Below are 14,017 nucleotides of genomic sequence, written 5' to 3' on the forward strand. Positions count from 1 at the left end.
GCTCTGTCTCTCGGCTGTCCCCCGGCCCTCCCTGGCTGACTCCCGGGTGCTGCCCGTGCCAGCCAGGTCTGCCTCTGGGGAGCGTGGTGCCGGGGGGGGGCTGTGTGTGCCGCCGCTGCCGCTCGCAGTCAAGCACCCGCCGCGTGAAGATTGAGTGGTGGGAAAGGGAGGGAGCGCGTGTCTGCGGACGGAGCTGTTGTGAAGATTTTACTGGCACCTGAAAGTAAGAGGAGCGCTTCAAATGGGGGCCAATAAGGTCTTTTCTTCTCTGACAGTGTTATGCAATCTGCTTATGCAAATTTTAGGAAATTTGGATTATTTGTAGAGTTTATGTTAATTAGTGTTTTTTTCCCCCCATCTGTGCAGCAAGATTTCATCCAGTCCTAATGTTGACGTTTCCCTAGGAGAAAGCGTAAAGCTAATAATTTTCATTCATTCTTTTTTTTTTTTTTTTATGCATTGGATGGCTTTTTTCAAGGACATTAGAAATCTGAGGTTTGGGTGCTTGCCATTAGCCAGCTAGACAGGGACTGCTAAACCATACTGGGTTTCTAAATCTTTGACGAGAGGACACCTGTATTCATAGCCTGCTCTCTGGGAAAGTGTTGGACCTTGTGGCCTTCACTGGTTTAGGACTGAGGGCCGCCGAACCCGTGACTTTGGTGAGCTGTGAGTGGTCTTCCACGCAGAATGTTTCACAAGCAAACATTTTTATGACAGTCTCTTGATTCTAAAAATAGCTGTTATTTGACAGGTGTGGTGGGTTGAGAATTTTAGAAGAAATACCAGTGGGCAGAGAGCAGGGACAACGCTCTGAATCAAAATAAATGCAGTTTATGACACAGTTCCACGAACTACCTTATCTGCGTGTGCTCAGGCTTGTTATGAAACTGATTACACGTCAAGCAAACTGTGCGGGTGACATGTTGGCGTTCTGTATTTAGAAAAAAGCTACCTTGAAGCTGATTCATATTAATGTGATTTTCAGCATCTGGTAGATTTGAAAGGAGGAATCTGTGGGTGAGGGTGAATGCTGAAGCCTGAGATGGTAATTCCTGTGCAAATGGGCCACAGTGACAAGATACTCAGGGTATGTGAAATGAGAAAACGTCCTGCTTGGGTATGGAATTCAAACTATAGTTTAGCAATTATTCACTGAAATGAGGCTCTTGATGCTGACACAAAAATCAACTTAGTTCCTAATCTTTGCTTTTAAAGTTGTACTTTAACTATGGAGATACAAGAGGAAAAGCGTATCAAATGGAAAATACATTTCACAGCGATGTCCCCGGCCCTGGGAGCAGCACAATGAATGGCTGCTGCCTGTGCCCGTGCCAGATCGCAGGGCTGGGATGCTCGTTGGGGCTGGTCCCCTGTGTAACGAGGGTGTAGCACATGCCTGTGGGATCCGAGAGGGGCCGATGCTGAGGCAGTGGGACACGGCCTGGCCCTGCTCCCAGTAGAAAATAGCCTCAGATAACCCTGGTCCAGGACTGCAGTGGCACTGGCCTCATCTTCTCGCCAGGGAACTTGTTCGGAAGTACCCGACATGGCTGAGAAAACAATCTCTTGTGGCGACTGTGCAGAAGCATGGGAAGCTTTGCGGAGGCTGGCGGGAGGGCTGGGGCTTGTTTTGCTTTGCAAACCACGGGAAGCAGAGGCACGGGGATCTGCTGCTCTGGCACGTGAAAGCGTCGCAAGTTGCCCAGCGGTCCCACTGGCCACTTGGCCAGGCAGAGCCCACTCTGCCTTCACCGCCTCCAGCAGCAGCTGCAGGAGGGGGGCTGCCCGTTGTGCTCTCCCTTAATTGAAGCAGAGGGATCTGTAGGTCACTGGGCAAGTGAATAAAATCCCAGGGACCAGGACTGTTGGCAAACACACCTGCCAGCTTTGATTACTTAGCGTGTGCTAATACACACGTATTTACTCCAGGGCTCGAGTGGGAAGGGGCCGGATGGTGCCAGCAGCCAAGCCCCAGCGTGGGGGCAGGTGGGAGGAAAGGAGCTGTGTGGGGTGGCACAGCTGCTCCCCACCACCCCATCCTCCGGCTGTCTTCATAGCATATCATCTGGCTCCATCTGCCATTTCATGTGACCTTTCCATGTAATTTCTATTAATGAGACATCTAGTAAATGTATTCTTTCTGTTGAAGGTTTTATGTTTAGATAGACTCTATTGATGGGACTCGGAGGCGAGGCGAAGATACAGCTGTGCTGTGCCTGCTCCGTGGCACAGCTGTCAGTCCAGCTAGATCTTGGGGTATCTCATTATTTCACAGGATCAGAGAGATCAGAGTTACTCAACTGTGAAAACCACATCAACAGCTGTGACGGTCAATAACCTGAAGCCTGGCACCCTCTATATTTTCCAAATCCGGACATCTTCCTCACCGGACTACGGAAACTACAACCCTAGTATTGAAGTGGAGACGCTGGCAGAGTGTAAGTGTTGGCAAGGCTCGTTGTCTCTTGCACACGCACCTGCAGACATGAGGCTCTTTGAACTGAGTCTTGGGGATGCTGCTGCTTGCTGCTCCTGCCCCAGATGCTCTTGGTTTCATGGAGCAGCATCTGTTCGTCTGGTTCTGCTGCTCCGGGTCTAAGAGCAGGTACTTCCCAGGACTTGCTTTTAATTGCATTTTCCTGTTTGATTTTAACAAAGTTGCTACTGCTGGCCTGCTTGTCCTGGAGGTGTCTGTCCTCACTCAGCGCAGCATCAGTGAGGGCAGCCAGTCTCTGGCTCCTCTCTGGTGTAGAGGCTGGGGACAGGGTCTCTGCTCTTTGAGATTCCCCAAGAAAGTGCTTGCCAGAGCGACTGGGGGTTGTTTTGCCTTGGTCTGATGTTGGTGCTGGAACAGATCTCACCAGGTCCCTGTTGTGGGGCCACCAAACAGGTGCTGGAAGGGAGCGAGCGTTGGTCCCTGCCAGCGTAACTGCCGAGGGCATGATCCTGCCCGGGTCTGCGAAACTGTGCAGCCCACAGCGGGTGCTGCAGAGATGGGGTGGCTGGCTGCACAGGCTGCAGCAGAGGAGACAAGGCCAGCCTGGAGATCCAGCTGGCCTTGGATGCGTGCCCCAGATAGGAGATGACTGCTTACCCCCACTGCCATCCTGGCTCATGAAGCACTTGGCTTGTTAGCTGCTTGGCTGAATAAGGTCAGCCAGCATCAGTGTTATTTGCTGGGGCTTTTCCTTTTCACGGTTTCCATTCATAACTATAGTCCAGAAGCATCTTATTTCACTGAGTAAAAGAGGGCTTGGAGAGATGGTAGGGCTTCAGCTTAATAACCCACCCTGGCTAGAAATGAAAGCCCCGAGATGGCTGGCTCAGTACGACTCTCACAGATTGTGTTTAACAGGGCTTTAAATTGCATCCATTTGCCACACAGAAGACATTTTCAGAATGAATTGAAGCCAATAAAAATTTTATATAGAATGTAGCTTTCTAATACCCCTGTTTGCAAAAGCAGGAAGGGAAGGGATTAATGTGATAAAGGAAAACTATTTGTACGCCATAAATTTTAATATGTTCCTCTGACAAACAGGAACCTTTCCTCAGCGCTGATTAACAAAACCAGGAGCCTGGTGTGGCAGCGCTGGGGTTGCTCCATCCGCGCCTGCAGCACTGCCCTGCACGTTGTTCTGATTGCACCAGCTCGAGCTTTTAGAACTGAACCAGAATGTGAATTCCTGAGAGGATGGTGAAAAGTAGCCTGGTGCTGCGGGTGTCCTCCACAGCCTTGTTGGAGGACGCAGGCTGGCACTGGGAGGAGTGGCTGAGGCTGCCCCGTGCCTTGGACCTGCCCTAGGGTGCGTTGCCGACTGACTCTGCTTCCCTCCCGCAGTGACGGTGGCCTCCAGTGAGCAGAACCCTGTCCTTATCATCACGGTGGTGGTCATCACGGGGCTGACGGTGCTGGTGTCCATGGTGATCGGTGTGATGGTCTGGAGGAGGTGAGCGGAGCTGTGGCTGAGCCAGCGCACGGACTGAGGAGGTTTGGGGCTGGAGCAGGGGAGGAGGACTGAAGCGAAGCCCCCGCAGCAGGGGCTCTTGGGAGCACGGAGCGGCGCTGGCTCTAAGCATGGGAGCTGGGTTGAACTGCCTGCTGGCTCTTCGTGGCATGGGGCTGGACTCTGTGCCTGAGCACTGCGACTTGAGGCTTTCATACCGAGTGAGAGGCTGCTGCGCAGGTAACGGTGTGCATCTTCATTCTCGTTGCAGACAGTGTGGGTACAGCAAAGCCAGCCAGGATGGGGACGAGGAGCTGTACTTCCATTGTAAGTGAAGCCCGGCCACCATGGCTGGTACGACTGTGTGGAGATGCCTGTATTTATTGCTATTAATAACCAAGCTCCCGACAAAGCAGCCCTGAATTCTTACTTTTGAAGTGTTGTCATCCCACGTTATCCCAGAGCAGGGGCTCAGCACAGTGAGGCTCTCTGGGGACGGCGGGCTTGACAGCTTCATAAGCCAGCGTCCATCCTTCCCGCACACAGGTCACTGCCGTGCCGAAGGAAGTGGGGATGCTTTCAGCTTTCCACGGGGCATATGAATTATTCTGTCAGCTTTTCACAAATGGCTACAGCTTTGTTTTCTGGGGCTACTCTTGATTATTGAGCAGCAATAATTGTACAGACAACAGCTGTCAAAGGAAATTCAGATGTCAGGATTGATGAGTTTATTTGATTCCTGGCATATGCCCATGAAGCGCACACATGCTCTTCTGCTCCCCGAAGCATTTCAGAAGCAGCAGAGACTGTGTGTTTCTCAGACGTAGCTTGGCCATTTCACCTGGCTTTGAAGTGCCTCACGCTGCTGAGCTGCCCTTTGGAGCTTGCCGAGGGTTTTCTGTGCAGCGCGAGGGGAGCGCAGCAGCTGCCCGGTCTCGGGAAGGCGAATGGAGCCGAGGTGGAAGGGAAGCCTTGCGTGGTGTGACCCCTTCCTGGGGGCCATGGGTTCCTGGGCCATTTGTCCGTGCACTGGTCCTGGACGGGCCAAGCAGCTCGTGCAAAGCATCCGTCATCTTTCTTGCCTTGCCCAGGGAGAGGAGGAGGAGGAGACATGGCAGTGCTCTAGCAGGGGCCCAGCGAGTGGCAAAGCTGATGTGCTTCAGCCATTGTTTTGGCTGTTTGTTTTCAGGAAATGTGAATTAGGGTTTTGAGGAAGCCCCAGCAAGTGGGCGGCTGTTTCCCCTCCAGAGCTTTGCAGTGGCTGCTGTAAGCAGGTCAGCCTCGTTCCACATGTGCTCCTGGGCAGGGTCGCTCGCTGTGCAGCAGATGGTAAGCGCCTGTGGGAGGTATTTTGCTGCCCATGCTGCTAATCGAGGGGACCTGGAACATGGTGGCTGTTCGTTATTATAATTATCTCTTGCAGAGGTCTTGGGAGTGGAGATGATTTGGATACTCGAGGATTAGCATGGGTGGCAGATAGGCTCAGTCCGGGAGGGAGCTGCACTAGAGTGAAGGAGCTGCTCTCCTTTAACCCGTGGGTTGTGGCAGTGGAGCAGAGCAATTAGGTTCATTTAATCCCACAAGAAATTTCCTAGCAACCTTAAAGTCAAGCCTTTTGCTTTGCTTATAAAAAGGTGGCAAGTTAATCCTTCCAGCAGACCTGGAGATGGATAACCTGCAAGAGCGTTTCCTGGGACAGGCTGGCAGGAGCTCTGCCAAGCCTTTCTCATGCGCTCTTTGTGCATTTCCTGCTTTCCTGCAGTTAAAATACCAACCAGGAGGACGTACATCGACCCTGACACTTGTGAAGACCCCATGCAGGGCGTGCACCTCTTTGCCAAAGAGCTGGATAACGCTAGTATTAAAATTGAGAGGATCATTGGGACAGGCAAGTTCCTCCTCGCTGGCCCCTCTGCGGCTGGCACCGGGGCAGTGGCTGTGCCGCGGGGCGGTGGCGGTGGCTGTGCCTGGGGCTGTGCTTGTGCCCAGCCGGAGCGCTCCCCGCTCACCCCCGGCACACAGGGCCGCGGTAGTGTCATGATGTTGCGCTGCGGTCCTGCCCAACCCGCAGTGCCGTGGGTGCGTGCCGGCCCTCCCGCTGCTGCCCGCGGGCTCTGCCTGCCTTGCTGGCAGCTCCTCATCCTCCGGCACTGTCAGCGCTTGCGGACCTTTGCTCTTGCTCTTGTCTCAGGGGAGTACATGCTTGCAGTGGGCAGATGGGCATGGGGCTGGTGTGTATTTTGTTCGGGAGCTTGATTTCGCATTCCCGTTTGTTTTTCTGAGGCACTAAGTACAGCCAACCGAGCGAGGCACGGACCAGAAAGCATCAGCAATTATCTGCATCTGGGCAGTTTGACAGCAGCATGAGAACTATTTATAAATATGTGAACCTAATGATTTATTGATTTTCATCAACTTCACTGCCTAAAACTTAAAAGCAAATTAAAATCCCCTCACTGGGCCCTAGAGCCTTAATCGCTAATGTGTGCCAGAACATGGAAAACACAAGTATTCTTTGTTGTTTCTTTTCCTAAAGATAAATTCAGCTGCAGAAAAAGAAGAGGTGGAGGAAGGGAAGAGGGGAAGGGCTTGCCCACCAGCTTAAAGGACAGTGTTGAAGGGAAGGGGACACTGAGGAGAAGAGGAGGTTGTCTTTGTAGCTGCTGAGTGGAGCAGCTGAGACTAATCCCACATACCTTTCAGAAGCAAATTGGTGTTTGAAAAATCAAGAAAAATCAGTCAGGAAGATATTTAAATGTAAGGAATTTGGGAGTGCATTTGTCTCACTGCTGACCTAACAAGTACCTGACTTTCAAATCAATAAAGCTTTGCATAGCTACACGTTTTCTGCTGTAAAGCCAATATTGGCCTTTTGTGTTACGAATTTGGTAGCTCCTGTTGTCAAGCGCATGGCTGTGCAGAGTGGGATGCTCTGCCTCAAAGACTGCAGAAACCCTCCTGGCCCTGCCATGCTCTGTTCCATGAGATGCAGACCCTGCATGTGCTGAGGTGGGAAGCAGAATGGGCCAGCCCAGGGAGCATGAACTCGGTGGCTGGGGGTTGACCTTCTCATGGGAAAAAGCACAATATGCACTTGAGCAGAGCGTGGAGAGAATGGCTTAGAGGTGTAGGAAGAGGAAGAAGAAATTGCATGGCATTATCAGATGTTTTTAGTATCACATGCTGATGCTAAACTTGTGTGAAGGGTTGTGTGTTCAGTAAAGGTGGGGGAAGGTGGTAAAACAGACTCTGTGGGGGAAACTCGCAGCTATCCAGGGCTCTGCGCATTTCTGAGTTTATGGATTGGCAAATCCTCTGATTAACAATGGGAAAGTCTTGCTTGTCCACACAGCAAGACACATCACTCATGCTACAGAAATGCACTTTCTATGGTCCCAAAGCAAAGGAAATATCCCCTAAAGGGAAGCTGACTTCCCAGAAGAGGACTGCTGCCCTTTGCTTTGTAGCATGAATATATATATATATATATATAAAGCCCTGTCTTTATAGTGCATTGCAACAGCTCAATAAAACGTTGCCCTTACACAACGATACCGAAAGCTGTGAGGAAGCCGTGAAGTTGGCTAGCAGATAGCTCATTCTTTCATGGTCTGGAAATGGCAGAGGGATCTGTGACAGTGCACAAAGGAGTGGTGTGAATGCAATTGCAGGGGGTCCTCTGGGAAGGCGCGGTGCTGAGCAGCGGGCTGCGAGGGATGTCCTGCCATGGATGCTGTTTAACTCATCTCTCTGCTGCGCAGGAGAGTTTGGAGAAATCTGCCGGGGATGCCTGAAGCTGCCCAGCAAGCGGGAGCTGCCGGTGGCGATCCAGACCCTGCGGGCAGGGTGCTCGGAGAAGCAGCAGCGCTCCTTCCTGGCAGAGGCGTGCACCATGGGCCAGTTCGACCACTCCAATGTCATCCGCCTGGAAGGTGTCATCACCAGAGGTAAGGGGGGTCCCGGGCTGTACGACACAGGGCAGCCTGAGCCACGCACAGTGGAGGAAGGCTCCTGTGCAGGCAGTGTGCTTAAGCTGTTGCTTTGGAGCGATGACCTGGTGCTGGAGGTGCAATACTGTTGGCTCTCTGGAAATCAGGTGTTTCCTCATGTATTAGCTGTTTTAGCATTCTGATGATTAATAAAATGCTTACAGCTAGATTTATAAATCCAGGTAGTAGGACTGGCTTAGCAGCAAAACCGTGCACTCTTAATAAAAGCAAATTGAAGTGAGGTTCTGTCAGTAAAACAGATGACTCTGCTCCTGGCTCTCGTGGGAGTGCGTGCGCTGAACTAGTCTGTGGATGCTGTAGTTAAATGGATATTCATGTAAATCCAAAGAAACGTGAGCACGTGTGCTAATTTTAACTAGCCTTTTTATTAGGTAAGGAAGTATTTCTGTCTTGAGTCTTGGGCTGAGCTGGTTGCTTTTGCTTTCACTGGGTAGTGCTGACCTCCTTTGTGATGTGGTTCAGTGTCCTGATAAAAAGGAGCATCTGATATTGAGATCCAGTGGGATCCCAGCTGGGAACAACAGAAAAGCCTCGGCCCCGCTGCTCATTGCAAACTGAGATAAAGTCCTTGTCTCCCTTAATAGCCAGGCAGTGCAGGCTGACCACGCTGGAGGTTAGCACCTGGCTTTCTAACACCTGCAGTGTTAGAACTGCCTGAGCAATGGGCAGGACTCATGCAGTGCTCCTTGTCTGTCCGTGCAGGGAGTACCATGATGATAGTGATGGAGTACATGGGGAATGGCGTGCTGGACTCTTTTCTCAGGGTGAGTGCTGTGGTAACTGCTGGGGTCTGCCACCTGCTCGGGCTCTGCTGACGGTGTCCCCTTGAACTGGGCATTACTCACCTGTGGCTTTTCCTCCTCTTTTTTTACAGAAACATGAGGGACAGTTCACGGCCACTCAGCTCGTTTGCATGTTGCAGGGGATTGCCTCTGGCATGAAGTACCTGGCAGAGATGGGTTACATACATAAAAGCCTTGCTGCCCACAAAGTCCTTGTGAACAGCAGCCTGGCTTGCAAAATAACTGGTTTCAGACGGCTACAAGAAGATAAGATGGAGACCATCTTCTCCACCATGGTAAGCTGCATTTCCAAATTCTATTGTCAACATTCCCCAAAAGCAAAATGCTGACAGAACGGCTACAAAACCTCCACAGAGGTGGATCTCCCTGGCTGCAATGCATGGCCATGGCCAGGACGCTTAGACTGCGGCCTGGCGTCACTGGAGAGGCTTGCAGCCTGCTCTGAATGCTGAATAAGGATCAAATCCAAAGCCAGCCAGCTTCCACAGGTGGAGTTAATAAGGCATATAGCAATCCTACTCCAGAACCAGTATTTTTCCTAGGCTTCCGTTTCCTTCCTCATGTATGAATGTGGGCTCTGCATCTTAACAGCTTCTTTCTCGGCTAGAAATCAAATGCATTTAGCCAGGGAACTTCACAGCAGCTGCCCGGCACCACTCTTCCTCTGGCTGCAGCCCTGCTGCATGTCTGTGCGAACTGGCAGAGAGGCAGTGGGTGGCGGGAGGCAGCCCTGGCAGCCTCAGGGTTCCTTATGTCTGTTTTATCACTTGTAATAAAATTCATGGTTTTCAGTTAAGAATTTAACTCCTGCTTGATTCACACTTATGCCTCGTCAGCTCTACTAGCCACTGTGTCTCCTGAGTGCCTACATGCGCTTGGAGAAGCTGCCTGGGAGCCCCTGGGTGCAGAGCTGGGGGGCTGCCCCTCCCCACCGGGCTGGGCAGGCACCCCATGGGCCCCCAAGGTCCCGCAGCCCCTGGCTGGAGCCGGTTCTCCCTCCCTGCTTCTTTCACACACCGCTTCGGTGAGTTTCACTTGAGAGTGCATCAATGCATTTTTAACTGCAGAGCAATAAGACATATTTCATTTGGTACCCCGCAGCTGCCTGGTATCAGCTGGGGCTGTTAGCACATCACATTAACCAGGCATTAATATTTTAAAGAGCATTGATTCCTCAATCAAATGAGCACTTATTGTTTGCAGGGAGCATTGGGCAGCGCCAAGGAGGCAGCAGCTGATGTGCGCTGCCTGCAGGGACCCGGCACCTGTGTCCCAGTGCAGGGTATGGGTGTCCCAGGGGTTTGGGAGCCTGTTTGCAGGGTTTGGCCCGTGCTCTGCCAGGAGCTGCAGTCATTTGCCAGCTCTGAGCAGGCTGGTGGCAGAAAGAGTCTTGGAAACTTTTTCAGCCGTTATCACTAGCTGCAGGGAGGCACGCTCAGTGCGCTCTGTAGGGAGAGCACCACTGTCCCGAAGAGTCCCTGGCCACAGCGCAACCCTCCCTCGCCAGACGTGGTGAGTGTTGCCTGCTGAGCTGTAGCTCAGCCATGGCTGTCGTGCCTCAAAGCTCTCGAGCAGAGTTGCCCTGGCGCTGGCATGTGGCCGGGTACAGAGCAGCCCGCTGAGTGAGGGGGATGGAGAGCCCAGCAAGAGCTCTGACTTCTCCCACTGCGGTGCAGTGCGGCTGTGGCTTTGGGGTCAAGGTCTCCCTGCTGTTAATTACAATTAGCTGCGGTGTCTGTCACCTGCTTCCCCTAGTGCATGCAGAGGGCTCTGCAGAAGCCGAGATGGGGATTGCTAATTACAGGAGAGCAAGCCAGGGTGGAGGGACTGTGTGTTTGCACAGCTCTGAAATGATTTTCATTAAATATTAATGTATAAAATGCCATCAGCTCTTCCCAGAGGCATTCTCCTCTCCCATTAATATTTCAGGACTCACACTCCCATGCAGCATACGGTTGCATGGCCATTTTAAAACAAATTGAGGCAAAAGTTTTCTCTTAGTACTAAACCTGCACGTGGCACCCGGGCTTGCTCGGTGTCTGCCCTGTGATGCTGGGCAGGGCACGATGAATGGCTGCCCAGGAATCGCGTGCATTGGCTATGTTCTGCTGTGCGAGCACATCATTTCTCCCCTTCTGCCCGTCCAGCGTGGGAAGAGCCTGGTGCTGTGGTCGGCCCCTGAAGCCATCCAGTATCACCACTTCAGTCCGGCCAGCGACGTGTGGAGCTTCGGCATCGTCATGTGGGAAGTCATGTCCTACGGCGAGAGACCCTACTGGGACATGTCCAACCAGGACGTGAGTCCCCGGCGGCCGTGCAGTAGATGACAATGTTGTCATTGCTAATGGTGTGCAGGTGGCTCCGTGGTGCGTGGAGGAGCTGCTGCTGCTCCCCAGACGGGGTGTGAGGAGGGAGGCTTGCACCAGGGGTTTGCCTGCAATCTGCATCGCAGCGCCTGACCCTGTCCCCTCCGCCCTCCCCTGCCGCTGCAGGTGATGAAGGCCGTGGAGCAGGGGTTCCGCCTGCCTGCCCCGGTGAACTGCCAGCCGCCCCTCCACCAGCTCATGCTCGACTGCTGGCAGAAGGACCGCAGCCAGAGACCCAAGTTCTCACACATCCACCACATCCTGAGCAAGATGGTGCAGAGCCCGGAGCCCCTGAAGTGCCCCAGCTCTACGTGCACCAGGTGATCGCCCTCTTGCTTTGCTGCCTGTTGTTCTGCTTTGCCTGCAGGTTCCCACCTCAGGCGTGCCGTGCCCTTCTCCCTCCTCACCGCCCCGTTTTGTTGGCAGGTCCCACAGCACGTCCATCCCCCTCACCGAGCGTACCTTCTCAGCCTTCCCGACTTTCAGCTCTGTGGGCGAGTGGCTGGAAGCGATAGAAATGGGCAAGTACAAAGACAACTTTACCGCTGCGGGCTACTGCTACCTGGAGTCGGTGGCCAGGATGACAGCCCAGTAAGTGAAATGATTTCCTGGCTATAACCTCATGCCGCTGGGTGCAGTGTGAGCGAGCTCTGCTTTGCAGTTACAGTCAGGTGATGCTAAACAAGAGGAGAGATCTTCCAAAACACATCTGTAAGAGTTCACTGATGAGGGTTGGGCTGCGTATGTTGTGCATCTCAGTTGCTGGTTTTTGAAGCTGAGATTTAAACCTGTAGTTTCTGACGAGTAGTGTTGCCTGTCCCTTCCAGAAAGCAGAGTCAAATTGAATGCAATTTACTGATAACCTGTTACGCGGTCAGCACAGGGTGGCAGGGCCGGGAGCTGTCTCACGCTTGGTGTGTTGCAGGCATGTGTTACCCCTGGATTCCCAGTCAGAGTCTGTATTGCTTTGGATGGGACAAGTTGGGGATTTCCTACTCTGGCAGGTCCGCAGTAGCCTGATAGTCTGAAACCTGTGCTGCCCTTGCCTGGGAGCCGTCGGTGTCGGGGCACTTACAGTTAGGGCTTGTTTTTCGTGGCTGACGTGGGGCTCATTTTGCAGAGATGTCCTCAGCCTGGGGATCACGCTGGCGGAGCACCAGAAGACCATCCTGAGCGGGATCCAGACTCTCCGGACCCAGGTGATCCAGATGCATGGCCGAGGCGTGCAGGTGTGAAGCAGTGCCCTGCAGACGTGCAGAGCGCTGACCCGGTGCTCCTGGGGAGGAGACAGCCAGCCAGCCCCAAACCGGACCAAATCTCTGAAACCTTGCGGTTTCAGGTTGGATGTAGGAATCACTGGGCTGCTGCCAAACAAGTCATGCCACATGGCAAGAGAGCAGGGCTTCCCGTCCCCTGTGCCAGCGAAGGCAAGGACTTCTGGGATGTGTGCAGTGTGCCTAGGTGGATGTGGCTGTCCCTAGCACTGTTTTGTAAGATGACTCAAACTGTAATGATGCCATTTCATATGGTAATTAGGTTAACAGGGTGGATGGACATTTGTGCACTGTCTTAATCCAGAGCTGACAGCATTTTCATATCTAGCATCATACTGGTGAAATCCATGGGTATTTTTATACAAGCTGACATGTTCTAGCAACCCCACAAGGAGCTTTTATTGCTTTTATTTTTAGAGACCAGAGCACAGCTCACACCCAGCGCCCAACTTCTGGAAGGTGACTTTCCCCATCTGCTATGCTGAAGGAAACTTTCCCAGCTGCGTCCCTTCCGCTCCAAGAGTTACTTCACTGAGTCTTGACACCACAGTTGGTGAACAAAAACAAATATTCTCCACTAAAGTGCAGAGCAAATGGTGCTGAATGTTTCTAAGGCTCTCTTGACAAGACAATTTCAGGGGAAGAAATGAAAAGCTTTGATGAAGAGAGCCATAGCCAAGAGAGGGCAAGCAGTGGAGCCCTTGGGCTGCCCTGCTGATGCTCTCAGCCTTCGTTGCCTTTTGTGCAGGTCCCGGTCCCTCGTTTTACTGCTGGAGCCCAGCAGTAGGATGGGAACTTATAGACCAGAGCAACAGCAGGCAGCACTCTGCTGCCCACGCGCAGACTGAGCCTGCAGGCAGAGACCTGCCACTCGTGCAGGACTGATGCTGAAGCATCTGTTGCTACTTTAGCCTCTCTTCCCTGCTTCCTGCCTTGCAGTTTTGCGGGCAGAGCGTCCCGCATCTTGCCTTCGCTGGCTTCATGGGCAGCTGTGATGGGCTCTGACTGTTGTCACCTAGGCTGTGGAGCAAAGCAGGCAGAGCGTCGCTGCGTGCCCACAGCTGTGGGCTGACGCCAGAGCCTGGGGACTCCGGTGCTGTCAGCTGAGCCGGAGCATCCCGATCAGAAGTGTCCGCTCTGCCTCGGAGTGGTAGATGGACGAGTGCTCTTCCCTCTCTAGGTCTGGAAGCTTTTGCAGGGGAAAAGGTTTTATGAACAGCACTAATTCAACACACAGCAGCAGAAAGGAACCTCCCAATTCAGCCAGAAATGGGATGAAAACCTGGGAATTGGTTTGAAGTCGGAGAGACAGCGGGCATGGCTGTGCTTTGGGTGGATGCTTCCCATGTCTGCTCTGGCAGCATGCCCCTGGCCACTGGACGGGCCACCTCAGCTGTGGTGAGTGCCCTTCCCCTCCTCCTCTGGCTGCCCTGTGCCCGGTTGGGAGCAGGGAAGGGAAAGGCAGCAGCCTGCCTGGAGTGTCCTGCTCGGCTGTGCCATGGCATCAGTTTTCTACTGCAGGTTAATGGCTGGGCGGAGGTCTGTGCCTGAGGGCTGCAGTGCCAGCATGCCCCACAGCACCCACAGCCTCTGCAGTGGGGCACACCCCGGGTC

The 14,017-nt window shown here is 53.0% G+C and overlaps 1 protein-coding gene across 1 annotated transcript in view; it reads left to right on the top strand.

Annotated features, from left to right (window-relative positions):
- The window catches only part of EPHA10 (EPH receptor A10), a 43,976-nt gene extending 31,612 nt beyond the window's left edge, over positions 1 to 12,364 (top strand). Inside the window, exons 6-17 of the mRNA XM_009328233.1 lie at positions 604 to 662; positions 2,279 to 2,441; positions 3,845 to 3,953; positions 4,222 to 4,277; positions 5,713 to 5,838; positions 7,712 to 7,897; positions 8,663 to 8,724; positions 8,835 to 9,038; positions 10,911 to 11,060; positions 11,256 to 11,449; positions 11,565 to 11,720; positions 12,250 to 12,364. Of these exons, the coding sequence (XP_009326508.1) occupies positions 604 to 662; positions 2,279 to 2,441; positions 3,845 to 3,953; positions 4,222 to 4,277; positions 5,713 to 5,838; positions 7,712 to 7,897; positions 8,663 to 8,724; positions 8,835 to 9,038; positions 10,911 to 11,060; positions 11,256 to 11,449; positions 11,565 to 11,720; positions 12,250 to 12,364 (1,580 nt within the window). The remainder of the gene's footprint in view (positions 1 to 603; positions 663 to 2,278; positions 2,442 to 3,844; positions 3,954 to 4,221; positions 4,278 to 5,712; positions 5,839 to 7,711; positions 7,898 to 8,662; positions 8,725 to 8,834; positions 9,039 to 10,910; positions 11,061 to 11,255; positions 11,450 to 11,564; positions 11,721 to 12,249) is intronic.
- The last annotated feature ends 1,653 nt before the right edge of the window (positions 12,365 to 14,017 follow it).

The sequence above is a fragment of the Pygoscelis adeliae genome, unplaced genomic scaffold (genome assembly GCF_000699105.1).
Source record: "Pygoscelis adeliae isolate BGI_AS28 unplaced genomic scaffold, ASM69910v1 Scaffold387, whole genome shotgun sequence".
In the NCBI taxonomy this organism is placed as follows: domain Eukaryota; kingdom Metazoa; phylum Chordata; class Aves; order Sphenisciformes; family Spheniscidae; genus Pygoscelis; species Pygoscelis adeliae.